Source organism: Diabrotica virgifera, chromosome 1, assembly GCF_917563875.1.
Source record: "Diabrotica virgifera virgifera chromosome 1, PGI_DIABVI_V3a".
Lineage (NCBI taxonomy): Eukaryota > Metazoa > Arthropoda > Insecta > Coleoptera > Chrysomelidae > Diabrotica > Diabrotica virgifera.
Genome location: NC_065443.1, coordinates 3,438,354 through 3,463,656, shown reverse-complemented (window position 1 = coordinate 3,463,656; position 25,303 = coordinate 3,438,354). Strand labels below are relative to the sequence as shown.

The window sequence follows — 25,303 nt, the reverse complement described above, 5'->3', positions numbered from 1 at the left end:
TTTTCGATGCAGGAATTTACTCTTTCAAGAGTAGATTGAACAGCAGTCTCAATTTCTGCTTTCTCAATGCTTTGAATGGCGTTTCGTATTCTCTAGATTCTAGCTTCTAGATCATGTTTTCTCGCGTAGTGGGCCTAGCGGCAAAAACAAGGTCTTTAATCTGTCCCTATAAATAGAAGTCTAAAACAGTTAAATCTGTTGCTATTCACTCTACTCTTGAAAGAGTAAATGCTTGCATCGAAAATGATGGGCAACAATTTTAACATTTAGGCAGTCACTAAGACTAAGTAAGTAGTTGCTTTTATTTCTTTGTTATATTTTATAGTGTTGTTTGTCTTATTGTTGTTTTCATTAATTATAGGTCCACGTTTACATCTGAAAAATGTTTAATTGTTTTTTCCATAGCACACTACTTTTCCTTAACCTCGTTTACCGGTGACAGTGACAGTTATGTTTAAAATTAACACATTTCTTACGATACCTCGAAATAGAAAAAAGGTATCGACATGCGGTTTTCGATATTATGTTGCTAATTTTGTAATACAGGATTAAAAATGCATACTTGTATTAAAAATTTTCCAAAAAAAAACTAGAATTCTGAAAATAATTAAATAACGCCTCCTAACTTGCATAATACTTATTAGGCTATTTCGAAAATAAGACACTTACATTGACGAGAAAGAGCTATTTTCAACAAGACCAAGTATGCAAAATTCGATTTAGCAGAACCGGACTTATAGTCATTTTTTCTAACAAGGTTCCCACTCACCCCCACCTCTTATTTGCAAAGGTAGACTTAAACTTGTGACATCAAATATGCGCAGAATTTTATGAAGAATACGATGATTGGATTTCCAGTGCCCTTTCATTAGGTAAATTTTGTAAAATTTTGATTTTTTAATTTTTGATATGCAATTACGCCCTCTAGCGGTGGACCTAAAATTATGAAAATAATTTCCAGGCTTTTCCCGAGGCAACTTTTGTTATAAATATTTTTTTTCTCCAAGCTGTACTATGAACGGTTCCTGAGATATGGCCGAGAGCCATTCTTATTGGGACACCCGGTACATAATCAGCCTATTGAAAGAGTAAGAGAATTCAAATACCAAGGTACAACCATTAATGAGAGCTCTCAAGAAATACGAATTAGAATCGAACAGGTCAGAAGCACATTTACAAGAATGACGAGGCTTCTCTGCTGTCGGGATTGAAACACTTACATTGACGAGAAAGAGCTGTTTTCAACAAGACCAAGTATGCAAAATTCGATTTAGCAGAACCGGACTTATAGTCATTTTTTCTAACAGGTTCCCACTCACCCCCACCTCTTATTTGCAAAGGTAGACTTAAACTTGTGACATCAAATATGCGCAGAATTTTATGAAGAATACGATGATTGGATTTCCAGTGCCCTTTCATTAGGTAAATTTTGTAAAATTTTGATTTTTTAATTTTTGATATGCAATTACGCCCTCTAGCGGTGGACCTAAAATTATGAAAATAATTTCCAGGCTTTTCCCGAGGCAACTTTTGTTATAAATATTTTTTTCTCCAAGCTGTACTATGAACGGTTCCTGAGATATGGCCGAGAGCCATTCTTATTGGGACACCCGGTACATAATCAGCCTATTGAAAGAGTAAGAGAATTCAAATACCAAGGTACAACCATTAATGAGAGCTCTCAAGAAATACAAATTAGAATCGAACAGGTCAGAAGCACATTTACAAGAATGACGAGGCTTCTCTGCTGTCGGGATTGAAACTTATGAGTTAAAAATACGACTGCTGAGGAGCTATGTGCTATCCGTATACGGGATGGAAGCGTGGACACAGAAGAAAATTGACGTGAGGAGACTGGAAACATTCGAGATATGGATGTTCCGAAAAGTACTGAAGATCTCATGGGTAGCTATAGTTTATTATTTAACCAGGAGGAGTAAACTAAAAAGACAGATTCACACCCAAGAAAGTCACTAGAATAATAACCAAATACATCTTCTTTTTTGGTTGATCTAGTCGGCCCTCAACGGTAATCCATAAATATGATATTAAATTAATACGTCGCTAAAGAGTCCCAAAAACAATTGCTTTTTATATAAAAGCAGACTAACAATCTAATAATTAAAGGAATAACACATAAAACACAAAAATCGCCGATATAACTTAATTAACCTATGAAATGTCACTAATGTCAAAATTTGATAAATGTCATTAGTGTCAAAATTTTATAACAGTGGAGTAAACTTGCCTGGGGTTGGACCAATTACAAACAAGCAATACAGCGCGGTAAATTTGAATCACTCCTCTTGGTTAAAAAACAAACCATAGTCTGGGTAGATAGAATAACCAATGTAGAGGTAATGAGACGTGACTTTGCATAAGGAAAGAGAAGTACTTCTAACAATTAAGAGAAGAAAACTGAGATATATGGGACATGTGATTCGAGAAGATAAGTAGGTATCTAACATGTCATTATGCAAGGAAAAATCCAGGGAAAAAGATCTATAGGAAAGAGACATAACTACGAATAATTATTTAGAGCCGCAGTCTCAAAAATAAAAATCGCTTCGAAGTGAAGACGGTACCTAGAGAAGAAGAGCCACAAACTATTTCTTCCTTTCAATGATTAATGCTTTTTGTTTTCTTAGTTTTTCCTGTTTTAGATTGCTTTTTACCGTACTTTTATTTTGTTACTTCCTCCTTAATATTTTTCCTTCTTGTTTTACAAAGTTCTGTGAATTGTATTCTCTGTACGTTTCGACTTATTCTCATTTGTTCTAGCAATATTCTGGTTTTATGAGACAGCTTCCCATGTTCATTTTGTCGTTACAGGCCTCAGATTAGTTAGCACTATCAAGGATGATAGTCCTAATGTTATGTAATTTCTCATCGAATGGCTTTTGGTAGTGATGTGTTTTCTTTTTTATTGTTGATATTTATACCGGTTACTTTTGCTTTTGTGATTGATTTTATTCTTTCTAGTTTTAGATCTAGAACAATTTTTGCTATGATTAATCTATGGTTGCTACCTGTTTGAAACTTTTTTTTTTTTTTGAAAAATGGCTTTGGCAGAGCCAATTAGCCAGACTTGTTTCTGATTGATTGCAGATTCATAGTCATAAATTTCTTATAACATAAGTACATTCTACAATTTTATTTTTATAGATACATTGGTACATTGTGTAGCTTTTTTTTTATTTTGTTTTTTTTTTAATTATTTTACTGTTTTTTTTATATATATTTTAATTTGTGCGAAACACTTTTTTTTTCTATTCTTTTTTATTTTTGTTCCTTTTTTTTTCTTTTTGTTTGAAACTTATTGATTACACTGACATCGTTTATTGTAGCAATCTTGTTGTTTATAATGAAGACAATATCGTTCTTATTGGTTCCATTTGGTACCTACTACTCAAGTCCATTTTCTGTTGAGTTCTCCTTGAAGAATATATTTGCAATGGGAATATTATGCTAGTGTGCAAACTGAATCAGTCTTTCTCCCCTTTCATTTCTCTCACTGAATCTTTCCCATGATTTGATCCTTGCCATTTCTCTTTCCCATTTGGCATTAAAGTCACCAATTAGATTCTTGAAGTGCCTTTTATTATTATTTAATGCTTCAGTTTATGTTATTGTAGAGTTCCCATATTTCTTCGTCAGTGTGGGTAATCGTTGGAGCATATATTTGCATGACTTTATATTGTAGGCACTTGAAGAAGAACATTACTTGTATTGTTGTGTATTTTTGTCTAGTTATGTTGCAACTTTGCAATTTAAATAAAAAACAAGACATTTATTTACAATATAATTTATTTAATTAATCATTTTGATATTTACATACATAAACCATACAACAAATTATAACAAACGTATGAGAATATTTCCGAAAACAATGAAACAAAAAGAAGTTGATTTGTAAACGTCTAACGACCAACTCAACCGGCCAACTGACTGATGACCGATCCATGTGATAAATGCAGTAAACATGATACAGCACTTTCTTTTTCAAATAATGGATAAGAACAATGACAAAATGGGTGAACCTTACTAGAAATACAAAAAAAGAACACGAAGTCAAACAACTATTAAGTCTTAATAATAAATAATAAATATTTTTGAATATTTTGCACAACTACGAATTTCTTTTGTTGTTACTCAACTAAATCGACCTTTCAGCGAGTTATTCTAACCTAACTTAATAAAAAATTGACGTATGACATGTGACAGTCATATTTGTTTAATTTGACGTATTTTGTTCTATTAAACGTAAGTCACTACCAGTTATAGAGTATGGAATGATAATATAAAAACATTTATAAAATGTTAACGATTTCAAAATTATTTAAACGATTTCTTATAATGTGGTGTGTGATAAATAATACGAATATGTCGTTGTCTAATATGAAACTTCCAACTTATGGCGAACGATAACAGTCCATAACGCTGATAACAGAATAAAGATTATCTTACGTAAGCACCACATAGTGTAGAGCAGCTGAAAATGTATGAAAACTTTCTACACAACGTTTTAGAGCAGTTTTCTTCGCTACATTTTCAGGAACTTTCGTTAAACGCTAATACATAAGCGTCACCTATCAACAAAATATTGAACTTACAACTCTTACAAATACATAACTTAAAAGTTTAAAATATCTCGCCAAAAAGTCCCCTACAGCTGGGCGAAAAACTCTTGTTTTGTCTCCGTGTTCTGGGTGTGCGAATCCACTGTTTCTTCACCCTGTCCATTGGCAGCTTTTCGTCTGTATGAGATGAACTGGTTAGGAACTGTTTAGTTCAACGGGTTGTCGCCTCCTTAGATGATCATCGCCACTGGATCTTCAAGGTTTTCTTTGAAGGCTTGCAGCCATCTAGCGCCTACAGCGCCATCTACCGTGCGGTGGTCACAACTCAAGGTCACAGACATGTACTGTGCAGATTTGAAGCTGAAAAGAATAAAAAAAATTTTAATATAGACTTGAAACAGAAAAAGAGGAAGAAGCAGTTAACACTTCACTTAGGTACTTAAAGAAATAATATAACATAAAACCTAAAAATTTCTAACAATTAAACATTGAAAACTTTTCAATACTACAAAAAAGCATCAGCAATGGTGCTACAGTCTTATAAAAGAGCATCGACCTTCCCAAGTCTATTACTCCAGTCTGTTCTATCCATTGCCAACTGCTGCCAATTTGCTGCGGCTATTTTTCTACCATCTTCATCTACACCATCCTTCCATCTGAGTTTTGGCCTACCCCTATTTCTACTAGGTTGTAACATAAGGATTCTTCTAATGTCTGTCCCACCTTGACTTTACAGTACACGAACATACGGCAATACAATCCTTATGGGAGTTTTTAGCGCGGCGATGCCGATTTTCTTCAAGAGAATTTTTAATCGGACATTACCAAGATCCTAAAAATGTAGGTCCCTAAAAATGTTAAATTAAAACTAATCCGTTACAGTCAAATAAAACAATATTTTTCATTGTTTTTTTGTGAGTGATAGTGATTTTCGAAAAGTAATCAGCAATTTTATAATCGATATGCGTAATAACTTTTTTTGGTTAAGAATATTCAACATTAAAAGTGGATGTTGTTCTATGGTTGTTAATTTATGTATTGACAGTATAGACAGTTCTGAAGTGATGTCAAGAAAAATTTCAAATATATTGTCAGTCAAGTTTAAGTGAAGTTTCATATTGTCCTACCAGGTCCTACAGTTGAGAATAAATAAAGTATAATTGTTGATGGTCAGTTCACCTAAATTAAATTATAACAAAGAATATTAAATAAGCTTAAAATTATTACTGATAACATTGTATTGAATAACTCTTTGCTTATTTGAAAAATTTGAATCCTAATTGCAGTTTATTGTTATTCTTAATTTCCAAGATGAAATTAATGTCATTTTAATGTGTTTACACCCTACGACAGTGGCAGTCAAAGTGAGGAAGAATGGATTATAGAAAGAAGCTAAAATATATAGTTTAAATGTATTTTAATTATTTCTGTAGGTACCTACGTATTTATTAAGGTTTAACATATTTATGCGCTTAAATACATTATTATATAAATGTTTTATAAAAAATTATTTTTATTTTGTTCACATAAAGGTATTTTTCGAAAAAAACAATATTTTAGAACCCCTGACAGCCACAAAATGTCAATACAGTAGAGCGTCGATAATCCGAACCCTGGTAATCCGAACGCAAAAAAAATTATAAAATTAAAAAATATGATCTCGGACCGAATTTTTGGATTTAATATGACAATATGGGCAAAATATGACAGCGGATTTTTGTTTTGTTTATGCAGAAATACATACAATATATTTGTTTATTATGCAGGTGTTTTATTCCTTGTTACTGAAACGTATGTACATACGTACATATGTACTATGGTAGGGGAGCCCAAGCGGGGATTTTTGCAGTTACTCGAGCGCGTCAGATTATCATATGGGGAGAACCCTGGTACCCTGTAGATGTACCTCTACCATATATTGGCTCTTAACACAGGGGAGTTCGTTAAGGGGGGCCCGAAAAAAAAAATCTATCCTTAAAAAAACTCGAAATTGTCAGATTAAGATAAGGTAAGTTAAGTACATGCAAAAGAGTGTATATTTAAAAAATCTGACGATTTGAGCTGGGCGTATTTACATGTGCGAGTCCCAAAGTTTCACAAGAAAAAAGCGAATATTTCGCGAAATGATTGACAGATCGAAAAACTAAAAAATATGTGCTCAATATTTTTTAAAAATCTATCGAATGATACCAAACACGACTTCCCACGGAGAGGCGTGGGGGGTAAATTTAATATTTTAAATACGAATCCCACGATATTTCGCGAAATGAACATCAGATCGAAAAACTGTAAAATACACTTATTCAATATTTTTGAAAAATCTATCGAATGGCACCAAACACGACCCCCCACGGAGATGGGGTGGGGGGTTACTTTAAAATCTTAAATGGGAACCCTCATTTTTTATTGCAGATTTGGATTCCTTACGTAAAAATAAGTAACTCTTATTCGAAACATTTTTTCGAATTATGGATAGATGGCGTTATAATCGGAAAAAACGATTGTTGGAAATGGAAAATTAAATTAAAAAATGGCAAGCGCCCACTAAAATGGAAAACTTTACTTAACTTTTTTTGGTTTTAGGACCTACTCTTCACAACCCAATAGGTCCCCAAAGCGCTCGAGTGACTGCACATTTAGCATACTTTGCTCCCCTACCACTATGTTTATGAGCTTTGTATGTATTTTAAACATATGTTCAATAATCCGAACAATTTGATAATCCGAACTACCACTGTACAAATTAGTTCGGATTATCGACGCTCTACTGTAATATTAATTCCTAAGTTTTTAATAGTTATCCTATAGAAAAAAGTATGTTTACTTAAAACCTGTTTCTGATAAAATTTGGCATCACTGTTGGTCATAAGAACCTGTACTGTAAAGTCAAGGTGGGACGCACTATAGAAGGGTTGTTCTGCTGTGATCTTGCTATAGTGTGTCCCATCTTGACTTTACAATACAGGTTCTTATGGCCAACAGTGATGCCAAATTTTATTAGAAACAGGTTTTAAGCAAATATACTTTTTTCTATAGGATAACTTAGGAATTAATATTAGTGACATTTTGTGGTTGTCTGTCAGGGGTTCTAAAACATTTTTTTTCGAAAAATAACTGAACTAACTAACAATTAATGAACTTCAACGAATCAAATGAACTAACTAAAATTAATTTTAAGTTTAAAATTTATACTAAATTTTAATGATGGTGTAAACACATTAAAACGACATTAATTTCAGGTTGGAAATCAGTCATTAAGAATAACAATAAACTGCAATTAGGATCCAAATTTTCCAAATAAGCAATCAGTTACTCAATACAATGTTATCAGTAATAATTATAAGTTTATTTGATATGCTTTGATATAGCTAATTTAATTTAAGTGAACTGACCATCAACAATTATAATTTATTTATCCTAAACTGTAAGACAATATAAAACTTTACTTAAACTTGACTGATAATCTATTTTATATTTTTCTTGACATTACTTCAGAACTGTCTATACTGTCAATACATAAATTAACAACCATAGAACAACATCCACTTTTAATGATGGATATTCTAACCATTCTTAACCAAAAAAAGTTATTACGCATATCGATTATAAAATTGCTGATTACTTTTCGAAAATGACTATCACTCACAAAAAACAATGAAAAATATTGTTTTACTACAATGCTATTGATTGTAACGGGTTAATTTTAATTTAACATTTTTAGGGCCCTACATTTTTAGGACCCCGATAATGTTCGATTGAAAATTCTTTTGAAGAAAATCGGCATCGCCGCGCCAAAAACTCCCATAAGGATTGCATTGCCATATGTTCGTGTACTGTAAAGTCAAGGTGGGACATACATTAGATGTCCTGCTCAGGTTAGTTTTCCTATTTTTATAAGAGATACTACGTCTTTACCACCACATATATGTTTATATCTGTGGTATAGCTCATAGTTGTACCTCCTCCTCCAAACACAATTTTCACAGATGCCACCGAATATTCCTCTCAGGATCCTTCGTTCAAATATAAGCAGAAGGTTTTTATCTGCCCTGGAGATGGTCCATATCTCCAATCCATATGTCAACACTGGTTGTATAAAGGTTTTGTATAATATGGTTATTTTTGTTTTTTTGGCTTAAGTTTCTGCTTCTCATGTGTCTACTCAGTCCAAAATAGCATTTGTTTGCTAGGATTATCCTTCGCTTGATTTCTTCCGTCATGAAGTTCTTCTTGGTAATCATGGAGCCGTATGTGAATTTTCCACATGAAGATCTAAATCAACCACCCCCAGGAGTAAGCAACAATACACTATATGACTTTTCAACGCTTCTCATTTGTTTCGAGCTTCTGTCATATGTCATATATTAATTTTATACAACGATTATACGACATATGACAGAAGCTCGAAAGAAATGAGAAGCGGTGATAAGCCCTATTAGAGCACCCATCTAACTTATGAATGTAGTGATTTTGCAGTGGTATCTTGGACTATATGATAACTTACCCTTTTTCTGACAAGGGATCCTCAATCAACCGACTCGAGCTAGTTCCGATGGCCAGGATACAGCTCTGTGGTGGGTTGATGACAGCACAGAATTGGTCGACGCCCATCATGCCCAAGTTGGATATGCTGAAGGTGCCCCCTTGGAATTCTTGTGGTTGAAGCTTTCCTTCTCTTGCTTTGGCTGCAAGAGCTTTCATAGCTTTGCTGATCTCTACAACGCCTTTTCGTTCTGCTTCGAAGATGATGGGCGTGATCAAGCCTTTGTCGGTGGATACTGCTACGCTGACGTCCACGTTTCTGTACTGCCTGATTGTGGATTCGTTCCATGAAGAGTTGGCCTCTGGAACCTGAAATTCAACAAAACGGTATTATCTTGGAAATATCGGAAACGGTTAAGGCCTTTCAAGAGCATGTATAGTTGAATATCAAAAATGTAAACACAATAAATTTCAAGAACTGGTGATGACCATTATGAGTTAGTCTTGGTCGTCCAGTGGCGTACAATTGTTTTAATAGAGTATCCTTTCTTGTACCTTTTTCTATATTAAGGAAAACGGGATGTGATTGAGTATTGTAGAATCCTTTCCGTTTTCTGTTTCGTCGTCTCTTTGCTTTGTAAATTATATAAGTCAGATATGAAGGATGTTAACAAAGGATGGTTCTAATTAAGGAAGGTTTTTAGATTTAAATTAGTATATATATTATTTTCAATAATAATGTATTCTATATCTGTATCTGTCTTCAAAGAGGGTGTCGATTTATCTTTGAAATTCCCCTTAAATAGGAAATGCTGTTTTGTGTTGATTCAGAGGCGGGTAGGCAGCTGTACTGACGACGGTGATACTAGAAACAGCGCTGTCTGCAGATTATACCTTGTCTCTGAATCGAAATAAAAGATAAATTGCATTTCTTTCACTTCTATCTTTACTCAGATTGTGAGTACTAAGAACCATTTCTTGTTCCTTTTCCTATATGAAGGAAAACGGGATGTGATTGAATATTGTAGAATCCTTTCCGTTTTCTATTTCGTCGTCACTTTGCCTTGTAAATTGTAGAAGGCAGATATGAAGGATGTTAACAAAGAATGGTTCTAACTGGAAGGTTTCTAGATTTAAATTATATATTATTTTTAATAATACAGTAAAACCTCGATATAACGGACCTCTATTTAACGGACTTCGGATATAACGGACAAGACAATCCGGTCAAATTTGAAAAAAATTAAAAATGTCTCTGTATTTTACAAAGAATTTCAATAAACTTTTTATTATAGCATAATGCGGACACATTTCTAATTATAAAAAAAAACAGTACAAACATCAAAAGTGCAATCAAAACTTAAAAAAAAGTTTGTTGATTTATTTTAAACCTATTTTTATATAACTGACTTTCGCCTTTAACGGACACCCCATCCCCCCAATTAGTCCGTTATATCGAGGTTTTACTGTAATGTATTCTGTATCTGAGACCTTCCTACTTTCTATTATATTTTATTTTCAATTTCGTTGCAACCCAAAAACGCAGCAGCATTATAATATTCTAGTTAAATCAGAGAGTGCAGCAAGCGTCTATACCGGTTTCGGGACTTTTTTGCCCCTCGTCAGTAGACACATATGCTCTTCTCTCTGACTGAACCAGAATACATCGACGCGCGCAGTCTCGGATTGCAACGAACGAAATGGCTGGAATACCGTAGCCACATCTGCTAAGAAAAAGACTAAGTTTTGAATCTAATAAATCATAAAATAACATTAAAATATTATTCTACATCCCATCAGATTGAAAACAATGGAAACCTCTGTATAGACGCTTGCTGCAGTCTCTGACTGAACTAGAATATTATAATGTTTATAAGTTTTCAATCTAATAAATCATAAAATAACATTAAAATATTATTCTACATCCCATCAGATTGAAAACAGTGGAAACCTCTGTATAGACGCTTGCTGCAGTCTTATTGAAAATTGAAAATGTTTATACATTTTTAATGTCTACTTTATTTACTCTATTTGGAGTATGTAGGAAACCTTCTCGTTGAGCTTTTACCACGCTGAGCAGATGAGATGTGAATTATAAATTGTAAAATTCCTCCATCTTCCTATAGTCTTGGCATCCGTATGGCTTGTATTTTTTAGAAGCCTCGGAGGTTGTTACCGGAGAAAGTTCCCACTGTTTTCAATCTGATGGGATGTAGAATAACATTTTAATGTTATTTCATGTGTTATTAGATTGAAAACTTAGTCTTTTAACACATTGCGTGCCACGTCGCTCATATATGAGAGACACAAATATTTTGCCAGGGGCCACGTCGCTCATTTTTGATATACACGTATGACTAACTTTCATGGCCGTGGAAAGGTAGCTAAAGAAAAATGGATGGAGGATAAATGCAAGGAATTAGAAAAGTTGAATGAAAAACATGATACGTTTAATATGTTTAAAAAAGTTAGAGAAGTAGCTGGTCTTTATTATAAGAAAACTCCAAATACTATAACCGATTCGTCGGGAAAAATGATAATAGACAAGCACGAAATCCGAACTACCTGGTATAATTATATAAATGAACTGTATAATGATGATAGACCCGAAGAACTGGACACTTTAGATGAAGGTGAAGGACCAGAAATACTAAAATCAGAAATACAACATGCTATAAAATTGGCAAAAAACAAGAAAGCCGTTGGTCCCGATAACATACCTACAGAAATGTTAAACCTCATAAATGAGGAAAACATTGGAATACTAGTCAAACTTTTCAATGATGTTTATTCGACTGGTGATATCCCTGAAGATTGGTTAAAATCCGAATTCATAACCCTACCAAAAAAACAACGTCCGAAAAACTGTAGCGACTATAGAATGATAAGCCTTATGAGCCACACCTTGAAAATCTTTCTATGTATCATCCACAGTAGAATCAGAGATAAATGTGAAGAAGACCAGGATGAAACACAATTTGGCTTCAGAAATGGACTGGGAACCCGGGACGCACTCTTTGCACTAAATGTGTTATTGCAGAAATGCCGAGATCAAAGGAAAGACGTCTTTGCTGTATTTATTGACTATGAGAAGGCCTTTGATCGAGTACATCACAAATTAATTAAAATACTAAAGGATAAAGGAGTTGATAGTCAAGATGTACGAATCATAGAAAAATTATACTGGCGTCAAACAGCGACAGCTTGCATAAATGGAAAATCAACAGAAATATGCAAAATACAAAGAAGCGTCAGACAGGGTTGTATACTGTCCCCACTGTTGTTCAATTTGTATTCAGATAGAATATTTAAGGAAGCGCTGCATAATTTGGAATGGGGTGTGAAGGTTAATGGAATTCTGATAAATACAATCAGATATGCAGACGATACAGTTATTTTAAGTGATGATATGAATGGATTACAACACCTTTTAAATGCCATTGACAGAGTGTGAAGAGAGTTTGGCCTAAATATAAACTGTTCAAAAACAAAATACATGGTATTTAGCCGTTTGGCCCATCAAGATTCACGGTTATTTGTTGATGGTCATATAATTCAAAGAGTACCCAGTTTTAAATATCTTGGTTGCCATATTACTAAACAACTAGATCCAGATAAAGAGATAAAATGTAGAATCGAGATAGCCCGCACGACATTTTTAAAAATGAGGTCATTCTTCTGTAATGATACCTTGCAACTTCAACTTCGAAAGCGCATGATTAAATGCTACATTTGGTCAGTCCTCTTGTATGGTGTCGAAGCATGGACATTAAAAATATCCACCATTAACCGTTTGGAGGCCTTTGAAATGTGGCTGCACAGACGTATTCTAAAAATACCATGGACGGCTATGCTGACAAATGTGGCAGTCCTTAAGAGAGCAAATGCTACCCGCGAGCTGCTTGATAACATCAAATATAGAAAGATGGCCTATTTTGGACACGTAGTAAGGGGAGACCGGTATAATATTCTTCAACTTATTATGATGGGTAAAATCGAAGGACGCAGAGGAATTGGTAGAAAGCAGGCCTCTTGGTTGAAGAATATCCGGGAGTGGACAGGAATAAAGAAAGCAGAACACCTATTTAGAATAGCTCGAGACAGAGACAGTTTCGCCATGTTAATCGCCAACGTCAAGGGGACTTGATAGGGCACGTTAATAAGAAGGATATCAATGGTCCCTGAGAGTAGTATCCCGATTAAAGCGTGGCACGCAGTGTGTTAAATAAAGATATCTTTTTCAAACTCACCTTTAAACTAGCTTGTGCAACAGCCTTGATGATAAAATCGTTAACGCTCAACTTCACGTTCTGCTTCTCTAACTTCTTGTTATATTTCGCTCTGATGGCCATCAAGTTATCGATGTTGATATCAACTGACAAATAATAGTGGGGAATGGACTGTTTCGACTGGAGCAGCCTCTTGGCGATGGTGGCTCTCATTCCTGTGACTGGGATGTCTACGAAGGGAGATGCCGAAGCACCAGCCGAAGGCAAGGCTGCTGCCATGGGATGTGCTGCTGAGGCGGCTTCTAGGGCTGCTAGATCAGAAGTAGTTATTGAGCCGAATAGTCCGGTACCTTTACCTGAACAATAAACATTTTCTTAAGTACTTTGCATTGCACGAGTGAGTAAAGTGTGATGTGTTATATTATGTTTAAAACTAATATATGTACCCTGCCTAGCTACGGTGTAAAGACATAGGGATACAAGCGACAAAATAACAAGATGATGTTGTTCTGAAGCTATTTTCTTGTGGCATTTTTGTAATTAACTATTTTTAATGAGAAATAAGCCACAATTTTACTAAAAAAATGATTTTATTAACGTTTCGACGTCCAAATCGAATGCCGTTGTCAAAATAGGTTTTTTAGTAAAATTGTGGCTTATTTCCCATTAAAAATACTTAATAACAAGATGATAGTGAAAATTACCCAAACTGCAACAAGTTTTAATGATTCTTTCTGCACAATTCCATTAGATCTTTCAATCATAGAACCTTAGTAAACCTCAGTAAAGGTTATATACAGTGCATTCATAAAGTGTGGAAACGGTCTATTATCTCATGACTTAATTATTTTCAGAGTTAAAGCTCTGACAGGTCGATTTTTATTTTTAAATTATGATTTTTTGACGTATATCCCATAATAGTGACGTCATCGATTTGGCCGTGATGAAATCATCGATGATTCTTTAAATGGGAATAGGGGTCGTGTAGTAGCCTATTTGAAAGCTGATTCAATTCTCTATTCAGTAATATAAACATTAATATCATTATTTATACAGGGTGGCCAAAAAAATTTTTTTGAATTAAAATAATTTACGCAAAAAGAAGAATGTATATAATTTATTTAATTTAAAATACATTTTGCTGATGCCACATAATATAAAAAAAATGTTTATTTCATAAATAAACATTACTTTTCGCTAAAATTAAATGTCAAACAGCCACACACCTGCCTCTTGGCAGTTTAAACATTTAATTTAAGCGAAAAGCAATGTTTATTGCCGATAAACGTCAAAAAATCATATTTAAAAATAAAAATCGACCTGTCAGAGGTTTAACTCTGAAAATAATTAAGTCATGAGATAATAGACCGTTTCCATACTTTATGAATGCACTGTATATATCGGGATAAGATGGTAAAATCTGCATTTGCTCTACTGAATAGTATTGGGGTTGAGTACTCGATGGTATTTATTTAAAAACTCCTTAAGCCAAATTTTTAGCTCACTAGGTGGCCCCAGGGGTCTCCCATCTTAAAAACTGTATTCTTTCGAAAAAAAGTTTTACTGGGCAATTCTTTGCTTTAAAAAATCTGAACAAATTCATAAACATACATTTTCATTCCCAGAAACACCCAGATTTTTTCGATAAAAATTCAGTTCAGGAAAAATATTTGAATTTGTCAACAATCTTCTACACTTTTTTCTACCAACACGAAATATTTAGGCGGTACGTGTGTTCTTTTTTAGAATCAATTTGCCTAGTATACTGGAATTACAGCCATTAGACATATTTTATTATAAACGCGTAGAAATAATATTTGACGATTTCTATTAATGTTAACCTAAAGAAATACACAATAATATGTTTCATTTAATTTGTATAAATGGATTATAAAGCGTTTTTATGAAGCAGATTTGTTCGGAACACACTGTAACTGTAATCGAACGAAGGTGACATTTTAGAATAAATTGGTAACATTTATTTGACAGTTGCGGTGATGACACTTCATATTTGTTGATATTCTTTACTATAAGTAGGTATTTATCTGTTTTATTATATTTACTGTTTTTATTATATACTTTACTATAGAAAGATCCTCTACTATAAAAATATAAATTTCACCTAATTTTATCACGTCTTGGAATAATCGAGGTATCTGACAACTTTTTTAGTTGTTATTGTAGACATAGGTATACAAAGAAACCTACCGGCTTTTTGCCAAGAGTTCGGAGCCGTTTTTTAATTATTAACAATGCAGTGCAAACACGCTTGCACTGCAAATCTTAAAAGATTGTAACTTAATTCTTGTTCTCTATTTCTTAAGCTTTTACTTATTTACAATGAATATTAATTTGTTTTGTTGTATAATCCACGTTTACAATAATTATGTGATATATTTGATTTAAAATGGATTCAGGATTTTTTTATACTTTGGCAACTATGTCAACTTAGATCTCTGGCGTAGATAATGACGTGCAACGGTAAGTAAATTAAAAGGACTGTAGGTTATTTTTGGCAAACTTCTAAATAATTATTTTTCGTGTATTTTTCGGTGTCTTGTTTGGATGGGTTAGATATGCATTTTATTTCCGGAACATCCTCAAAATTCGAAAAGACCCGTTTCTTGTGTTTTCCCATGTTTTTATCACATAAACTGAACTGCATGTTAATAAAGAACGATTTTTCATCTATTTTTTCCGTTTTTCCTATTAGCAGGGTCATGTTGGCCATTTTCAAACCAAAAAATATTCGGAATTCGAAAAAACTGCATTTTTTTAGTGATTTTTTTTTATGTTTTAAGCACGGAACCTCATTTGAATTGTTTTTTTTTTCTGTTACCCCCCCCCCTCATTCGAGTGGGATTATTATTATTATATACAATAAATTAATAAAATAATTATATTTAGTTTCATATTCACAATTGCTCTTCATGACGTTTTTATACCTACAGTGTGTCAATTTAAAAAGTTGCCATCCATATAATTTGGTCCCTATAGAAAATCTAAGAATATTCAAAAACACGTCAAATTTATTAGTGAGGGGGACATTGTGTAGACCAGTTTTCAACTAAATTGCATCAACCCTATAGCGGGGGCGGACACAACCCCCAAAATCTTTAATAAAGTGGGGTTGAGTGATACCTCATTTTGAAGGTCATTAAATTACCTTTTCAAAAATACTACATACCTTATATTTCTTTTCAGCCCTTTTGGAAAAATCTTGGACTCAATACTCTAAAAAATTTTGGAGTTCTGAACTCGATTCTTAATATCTTTACGGTTTTACTTGGTTTTTCCAAAAATACTTCAAAAAAATACTCTAAATACTTCAACACCCCAAAAAAAATTCAATTTAGAGTTCAATACTCCAAAAAAAATTTTGGAGTTCTGAACTCAATACTTAATATCTGTAAGGCTTCACTTTATTTTTCAAAAATTACTGAAAATAAATATAATGCATGTGGTATTGAAAAGGTAATCGAACGATCTTTAAGATGAGGTATCACTCAACCCCCCTTTTCATTAAAGATTTTGGGGGATGTGTCCGCCCCCGCTAGAGGGTTAGTGTAATTTAGTTGAAAACTGGTCTATAAAATGTCCCCCTCACAAATAAATTTGACGTGTTTTTATATATTTTTAGATTTTCTATAGGGACCAAATTATATGGGTGGCAACTTTTTAAATTGACACCCTATATAAGACGAAGCTCTGATGCTGGCATTTTCTATGCCGAAAGTACTTAGCTGATTTTAAGAAATACTTTACACACTACCAGTTTTTTAAAACATACACATGTTGCCTTTTTGACTGAAAAAAATTGCTGAAAAACTGTTGAATGGAATGGAAAAATCGAATATGTTTTTCAGTAACACTATCAACAATAAAAAAATCAATCAAAGTAAACCTACACATGGATCTAGTAGGACCTAATTTACAAATCAGTAATAGGTAGTCGAAAATAAGAAGAATCAAATACGAGTAAAAGTCAACAACATGAAACTGATGGCAAAATGAACACTAAGTTAAACATAATATGTATGTATTCTATTGTGTAAAAACGGTGCTTAAGAAATGTTTATAGTTCTGTTTTTCATCGTTGAAAAGCCAAATCGATAGGTACAACAATACAAACACATTTAAGCACCCAAACAAAAAATAAAATTAAAAAAACGAATAATAGAGATGAACAACGTTTTGAAACACCTTGTATATTGTTTCTAACTTATGTATAGTTTATTTTGCAGAGATAATGTCTTTGGGGCAAGGTTAATATAAGCAACTCATTAACTTTGCTCCACTTTTCAATTAAAAAAAATATGTCTTTAATTATTTTTAAACTAAAAAATATGATATATTATTACTTATTATTATTACACTAGATACTTTTTTCATCACTTATAAACATAAAAAAACAATACTATACTAAAATCACAATTAAGATGCACTAGAAATAAATAAACCAGGACAAAGTTTATACATTGTAAATCATGATTCGGGAGTGCTCCTTGTAACATTCAAGGTGTCCTAGTTTGTTTATTTCTACTGCATCTTTACTGTAATTTTAGTATAGTAGTTATTTTATATTTTTTTTCTCACAATCTTAAAAGTGGAGCAAAGTTACGCTAGTTACTGTATTTTTTAAATGTTTTTTAAATTTGGTTTATTTAGGTGACTCACTATGTGCATTCATTACGAAAGTAAGTGAAATGCCACACAAAAATAACTTCAAAAAAATCATTAAAACACACAGTTAGGACATCACTACATAAAATAAACAGGTTACATTAACAAAGAAATACCCAAAGCAATAGCAAAATGATATCAGAAGTTTTCCAAACCTCTCTGTACTTAAAATAAAGCCACATTATGATTTTTTTATGATAAAATTATCTTAAAGCTTTTCGCCAATAAACATAAAGTTTTAAACATTAATTCTAAATTTGTAAGATTCTAACCTTGCAATCTGATATTCCTCTGTTCGGCCAACCTCTTTGCCATGGGACTGACATAGACCCTACCTGTGGAAGATACATCAGCAACCATTGCTGGAGCAGGTGGTGCTGCAGCTACTGGAGCGGCTGGCGATGGTGCAGGAGCACTAGGTGCAGCTGCCTTTGGTGGAGCTGGAGCTGCAGCTCCGTCATCTTTGAAATCTTTGAAAGCTGCAATATCTGCTTCGTTTTCGACTATGATACACACCAGTTTACCTAAAAAATACTTTTAATATAAAAACCATCCCCTCAAGATGTCACTAGAAATGTTTTCATTAGAATAAATACAATAGACCAGGGCAGATATTTTTTGAGGTGGATGTGAGAGGCGACATTCTGCAGAAAAAGTTGTGACATTGTGTTCAGTAATGATGATTGACTTATTCTCCCTCTCAAATAGGTTGGGAATCAGAATGCCAACTATCACATCCAAATGTAGATGTTTTTTCACAGATCCTCCCTGGCCTACGAGAGAATCAAATAAATTTATAATAAAATTTTCATTGTAGTTTTAAAATATATCATATGATCTCAAACTCAAACAATTGAAGATTAAAATACCTATAGGAACATCCTTGGTCCCAGCTGGTATGATAATTCTTGCTAGATAACCTTCCTCAGGAGTCTCGAAGCCCATGGTCGCCTTGTCAGTCTCGATTTCAGCGAGTAGATCGCCCTCATTCAGTTTGTCGCCCTCCTTTTTTTCCCAACTTACAATAGTACCCAGTTCCATTGTTGGAGAAAGGGCTGGCAGTGTAACTTTGGTATGACTTGGAAGATCGGCGGCATAATATCTGACAAAATTGTGTTCTGCTTTCACCCATCGTTGTAAAACTTGTGAATGTTCATTGCCAAATAAAGCTCTGAAATTAAATCATTTTTCTGTTTATAATGCAGTCACTGAAGGTTTTCACCTACGATTTCGTTGAACCTCCATCGATTTTCGTGAAAATTGGTGAGCAGTTCCTCAAGGAACAAAGGTGACATGATGCCATCTTGCGCTTTTACCCTGGGGGTGGATACCACCCCTTTTTTGGGGTGAAAATTATTTTATTAAATCGACAAAGGGACAAATTCTAAGAAAAATTTGTTATATTAAGTTATTAACATAAATCAATACTTTTTGAGTTATTAAAGATCAAAAATTTTATTTTTTCGTAAAAAAATGCATGTTTTAAAGCTGTTTTTCACGTATAACCCACAAAACTATTAGCTTTTACAAAAAAGTTATTCTTACCAAAATTGAAGGCAATAAAAAATTGAATACACTATTCACTCAAAAAGTACTAAACTAATGTTAATTCAAAGTGAGTTACAGGTAATTGAATGTATATTTTTTTCGAGTACTCAAGTACTCAAATATTCAAGCTTAAATAATGGGAAAACGATGCACTTTATAAAATATACCTGTTAAACATTTATCAAAGTACTTCAGAATGTATTAGCATAAGTAATGATTTTAACAATTTTCACCGGTTTAGAATGCATATTTTTGAAAAAAAGATATAATTTAAAAAATTAGAATTTTTAAAATTATCGTCATTTTCATTTTCTTTTGATAATAACTATACAAATACTTAAAATACTCAATATACGTAAAAAATGGTAAATAACCAAATTTTAGTTTTTTTTATATCAAATACTATACCTTATTTGTAGGGTGAAAAATAACCGAGATAGAAACGTTTAAAGCTTAAATTTTGCTGCGTGAACCATGTAACCGTGGCCATTTAATCTTTGTTTTTAAAAAAGTAAGGGGTTTGAAAGATTAAATTCAACGCGTTTTATTAGCCTTTGGAATTACCTTTCAACCGTTTTAGGTGAACCTGATATCTTAAAAATTAACGGAGTTATTAAAAAAAAAGATAACATTTTTTGGAAAAATTTTTAAAAGATAAAGTTTGAAAAATTTTTGGAGCATAAATTTTAATGCTATTAGACAAGGCGAAAACGGCGGGTTCATTGGGAAAAATATTCCCATGAGATTTTTTTGCATAATTACATTCGTGAGACATCCCAGAATAAGGTTCAAGAAGTCGCCCACGTGAAAAGTGGGCCAAATTTTTTTTAACAATTTTTTTTAATCAAATTGCAAAAATCAATATTTTTGGCCAGGACAATTTTTTTGTAGGTTTTTTGGACCATTCTGGATAAAAAAGGTCTCTTATAATTTTTCTCTAAAGTTGATCGTTTTCGAGTTATACGCAATTTAAAATTGAAAAAAACGAAAAATGGCGATTTTCAAGACTTAATAGCTTGGTTAAAAGTTATTATTATGAAAGTCAGAAAGTGACTAAATCAAAGTTTAATGCCCCCCCCCCTACAAGATCCCGAAGAAATTTTTGTCATTATTTTATTACTAAGCTGTTATTTTTAAGTAATAATATTGAGCGCCATGCACGTGGTAGGCGGCCGTAAATGTGAGTGCAAGTGATGCACAATTGGACTGCCGGAGTGGCATCTCTCTCGCACTCAGCATTTACGGCCGGCTACCACGTGCATGGCGCTCAATATTATTACTTAAAAATAACAGCTTAGTAATAAAATAATGACAAAAATTTCTTCGGGATCTTGTAGGGGGTAGGGGCATTAAACTTTGATTTAGTCACTTTCTGACTTTCATAATAATAACTTTTAACCGAGTTATTAAGCCTTGAAAATCGCCATTTTTCGTTTTTTTTCAATTTTAAATTGCTTATAACTCGAAAACGATCAACTTTAGAGAAAAGTTATAAGAGACCTTCTTTATCCAGAATGGTCCAAAAAACCTACAAAAAAATTGTCCGGGCCAAAAATATTGATTTTTGCAATTTGATTAAAAAGAATTGTTAAAAAAAATTTGGCCCACTTTTCACGTGGGCGACTTCTTGAACCTTATTCTGGGATGTCATTTTCGCCTTATCTATATTGGTAATGTTCGGTATATCATTTGATAGATATTGCTAAGTACTTTCACAAATGTTTAATAAGTTTATGTTATAAAATGCATCATTTTCCCGTAATTTAAGCTTGAATATTTAGATTTGGGTACTCGTCTAAAAAAATATGCAGTCAATTACCTATAACTCACTTTTAGTTAACATTAAAAGGTTTTTTTAGTAAGGAGTTTATTTAATTTTTTATTAGCTTCAATTTTGGTAATAATAACTTTTTTGTAAAACTTTTTTGTAGTTTTTGAGTTATCTATGAAAAAATCGGTTAAAAACATGCATTTTTCTTACGAAAAATTAAAATTTTTGATCTTTAACAATTCAAAAAGTTTTGATTTATTTTAATAACTTTATATAACAAATTTTGCTTAGAATTTGTTCCCCTATCTAATTATGGGGTTATTTTTAATAAAATAATTTTCACCCCGAGAAGGGGTGGCATCCACACCCAGGGTAAAAGCGCAAGTTGGCACCATGTCAGATTTGTTTCTTGAGATATCCTCTAACCACTACCAATTTTCATGCAAATCGATGGAGGTTGAACGAAATCGGAGGTAATAGCTCATATCCACCTTCAGTGACTCCACTATTATTATTATCAAATAATCGTCTCCATGATCAAAATATAAATATCTTGAAAAATCTTACAAGGAGACATGCAAATGATACTAAAACTTGTCATAATATTGGAACTAAACTTCAAGTATTCTTATGAGCCTCTATGACGGGTGGACCTAGTGACATATGTCAGAGGATGGTAAGAGACTTGAATTGAATCGAAACACAGCCGTCTATGTTTATTTTTAAACTTTAAATATAAATCCTAACAATTAAAAAATGTTCATACAAACGAAAATTGATTGAAAAAGGTTCACAACCTTGGTTATTGAATTAAAGAAAGAAATCAATACATAAAATTCTATCATTAATAATAAAATATTGAAATGTCTTGGTTTTTGCCAACTTTGAATTGCAGTGTTGGTAGAAAAATAAATGAAAATATTGTATAATATTGTGGCAACTAAATGTTAAGACAATAATTTTACAAATTACTATTTTAATATGGGGTTAAATTGCCAGACACATTTACAACCGTGGCAATCCTGTTTTTCATTGTTCTTATTAAAATTTAACACATGTCAGGGTCAAAACTATCCCATAATCCACCAAATTTTCTCTTCAAGTCAGTGACAGTTCTCTGGGGATCATTACACAATTGCTGTCATCTTATGCCACAATACCTCAATAATATTAAGGTTTGGACTATTCGAAGGCTGTAAGAGTACTTTAATTACAAGTACCTAGTTTTTCAGCAGGGAAGCATGTTGCCCTTTAAGCATGTACTAATTTAATCCTTCAACATCGACTGGTATTCACCATATTTTATTTAAATTTATCATGTAAACCATATATTATAATGTTACCACTCTAATTGGTGTGCTAGTTTCAACTACTCAGCAGAATGCACTGAATATGTTCTGAATTAGAACGAAAACATTTTGCACGACTTTTTATGAAGTTTTTAATAAACCATTTTATACCAGTATACAACTTGAAGTTTTTACTTCTGTTGAGTTACTTTAATTTTATTGTCTCTTGTCTCCAAAACCATTTTTTAGTTGTTTTAGCCATACGACATGTAGGACTGTCCTACTAGAATGTAAAATTCAAGTCCGGGAGACATCGTGAGTATTTGGTACAAGACTATTTTTCAAACATTTCTTGATTCTGTGCATGACACAATGGCTGATAGAGGGATATCCTATGTAAAAATAGGACAGGTGTGAATCATGTTGAAAAGGCAATATCTTAAATTGTGTGTACTATATACTAGTACATGTTGATTAGTATGCTTAGAATAATAATTAATAGTGATAATGAAAATTGACAGTGAAATACCTGTCTATGGTATTGTATTCAGCCACAGATTCAATCAAATGGTAATGTTAATTTAGATAATCCAGCAAAAATGCCTCACAAGGAGAAAGCACTTTCAAAAATAATACTTTCTCTGGATAAGAGTACTTATCCTCATGTAATGTAGTGCAAAACAGCTTTAGAGACATGGCTTGCACTTGAAAAAGCATTTGAAGATAAAGGTCTTCATTGCTGACTTCGTTTATTACGAAATTTATGTTCAATTAAACTATCCAATTTTAATACAATGGAAGATTATATAAACGAAGCGATGGACTTATCTCAGCAACTATCTTCTATTGGAAAATGGAATGATGAAAAATTTTTGGGTGCAATCATGCTGCAGGGCCTCACAGAAGCATATGATCCAATGGTAATGGCACTGGAAAATTCAAATGCTGACATTACAGCTGATTTTGTCAAGACTAAACTTTTGCAAGACAAAAAATGGCACAAAGGCAAATGTGAAGAACACAATACAGTGAATCAGGTATAACCAAATAAACTTGTGGATCGACTGAGAACATGACATGGGGTGCCACAACTATGTCGTTACTGTATATTTGTCAATTGCACTTGGCACAGACACACATAAACACACACAACACTCATCACAGTCAATGAGCTAATCACAGGCAGCTGCATCACAATGGACTTGTACGGTTAGAACTGTTATTCTGCAACTACTGCACTACCTAAAGCTGAGCTGCAATCTCCATCACATCCAGAGGATGCATGGCATAGGGGAGAAAGTGTTGCCTCAAGCGATTTAAATGATATGGTTTAAAATCAATAATGAATTGGAGGATGTAAAACATTTCAACAATGAATTTGAGGATGTAAACCATTTCAACAATGAATTAGAGACTCTCTTCGGTCAGGGAAACATAGTAAGATGCATAAAAGCCAATAGACTAAGATTGGCAGGCCATGTGACATGGAGTGATGATGACATACTGATAAGGCAGGCCATGTGGCATGGAGTGATGATGACATACTGATTAGCAATGTGTTTTCGGAAAGACCAGACAGTACAAACCGGCAGAACAACCTAGAAAAAGGTGGACAGATGCAGTCAGGAGAAGACCTAGAGAGGATGGAAGTGAGACCATGTGAAATAGTAGTACAGGATCGGAACCAATGGAAGAGAATAGTAAACGCTGCCAAGACTCACGAATAGTTGTAAAAGCCAAAGATTATTATCAGTGAGAAGTGTTTCTGTATGTCGTTTTTTAATAGTAATTGTAATGAAATTGAAAATGTTTCTAAAATGGACCTACAAGAAAGAAACCATGAAAAGCTTTGCAAATAAGTAAAAAAAATGAAATTTTTGTGTTTACTAAACAATTGAACCAACAAATGAAATACTTTCACCTAAATTGTGATTGTGTCTTATTACACTTGAAACCAATGCATGGCTTGTCTAATTACACATCGGTTATAGAAATAAATGGTATCAATGAAAAAAAATATGTGTACACTGAGTACAGGTTAGAAATTGATTAGACATGTAAAAGGTTATGCGAAGCTTATAACCCTGTTACATAATCGGGATTAACAAGAAAACATTACGTAAATAACAAACGGAGGATATAAATGAAATTACCTGTGATAATGTCTTCGTTTGCAGCACTCTATGGAAACATTTCTCAAAGTCTTGGATCGGAGAGATTTTCTAAAAATTTCTTTGGCAACATCATTTCGTAATATGATCGTTCGGAACATTTTGAATTTTCGTGTTTAATTTTGTACTGTTCTTCAGTTATGTCTTAAGCTTATGGTGAATTTGATGTGAATTCGAGGGCGACTCACCGATATCCTTCTCTAGGTCATTTAAAAGACGGTCTTTCACGAAATTGAATTGTGACAAGCCTATGACGTTCGATATCACACGTTTTTAATCTTAATCGAATTTTGACATTCGCCAGTACACACTATCACATGTGTTGGTGGCCTACTAATCAGCTGAGGAAAAGCTGATTCTTCAGAATCATCCCGTGACGTAGCCCAAAACATTAACATTTGGCAACAGTGAATAGAAGGTAAGTTTTTTAAGCATTTTGCTGACCAAAACATTTGATTTTATAGGTTAATTTTACTGTTTTTGCTTACTTCTTTTAGTGTAATATAATATAGTAGTATACTACAATTATATAATATTCTTTATTTATGCT

The 25,303-nt window shown here is 33.1% G+C and overlaps 2 protein-coding genes across 7 annotated transcripts in view; one reads left to right on the top strand and one right to left on the bottom strand.

Annotated features, from left to right (window-relative positions):
* Positions 1-3,789: 3,789 nt before the first annotated feature.
* On the bottom strand, positions 3,790-25,067 carry LOC126886826 (dihydrolipoyllysine-residue acetyltransferase component of pyruvate dehydrogenase complex, mitochondrial). Of its 6 annotated transcripts, none has more exons than XM_050653902.1 (6): positions 24,736-25,067; positions 18,844-19,145; positions 18,247-18,498; positions 13,313-13,647; positions 9,085-9,431; positions 3,790-4,940 (listed from the first exon to the last, which is right to left on the bottom strand). In XM_050653902.1, the coding sequence occupies exons 1-6, from the start codon at positions 24,852-24,854 to the stop codon at positions 4,811-4,813; spliced, it is 1,485 nt and encodes a 494-aa protein (XP_050509859.1). In that variant the 5' UTR covers positions 24,855-25,067; the 3' UTR covers positions 3,790-4,810. The 6 variants fall into 6 exon arrangements, with proteins under 6 accessions (XP_050509859.1, XP_050509861.1, XP_050509864.1 ...); XM_050653904.1 differs by having other exon boundaries at positions 13,313-13,602; XM_050653907.1 differs by having other exon boundaries at positions 13,313-13,599.
* Positions 25,030-25,303, top strand: part of LOC126886811 (protein smoothened) — a 30,105-nt gene continuing 29,831 nt past the window's right edge. The window contains exon 1 of the mRNA XM_050653879.1: positions 25,030-25,171. The gene's annotated coding sequence lies outside the window, so the exon portion shown is untranslated. The remainder of the gene's footprint in view (positions 25,172-25,303) is intronic.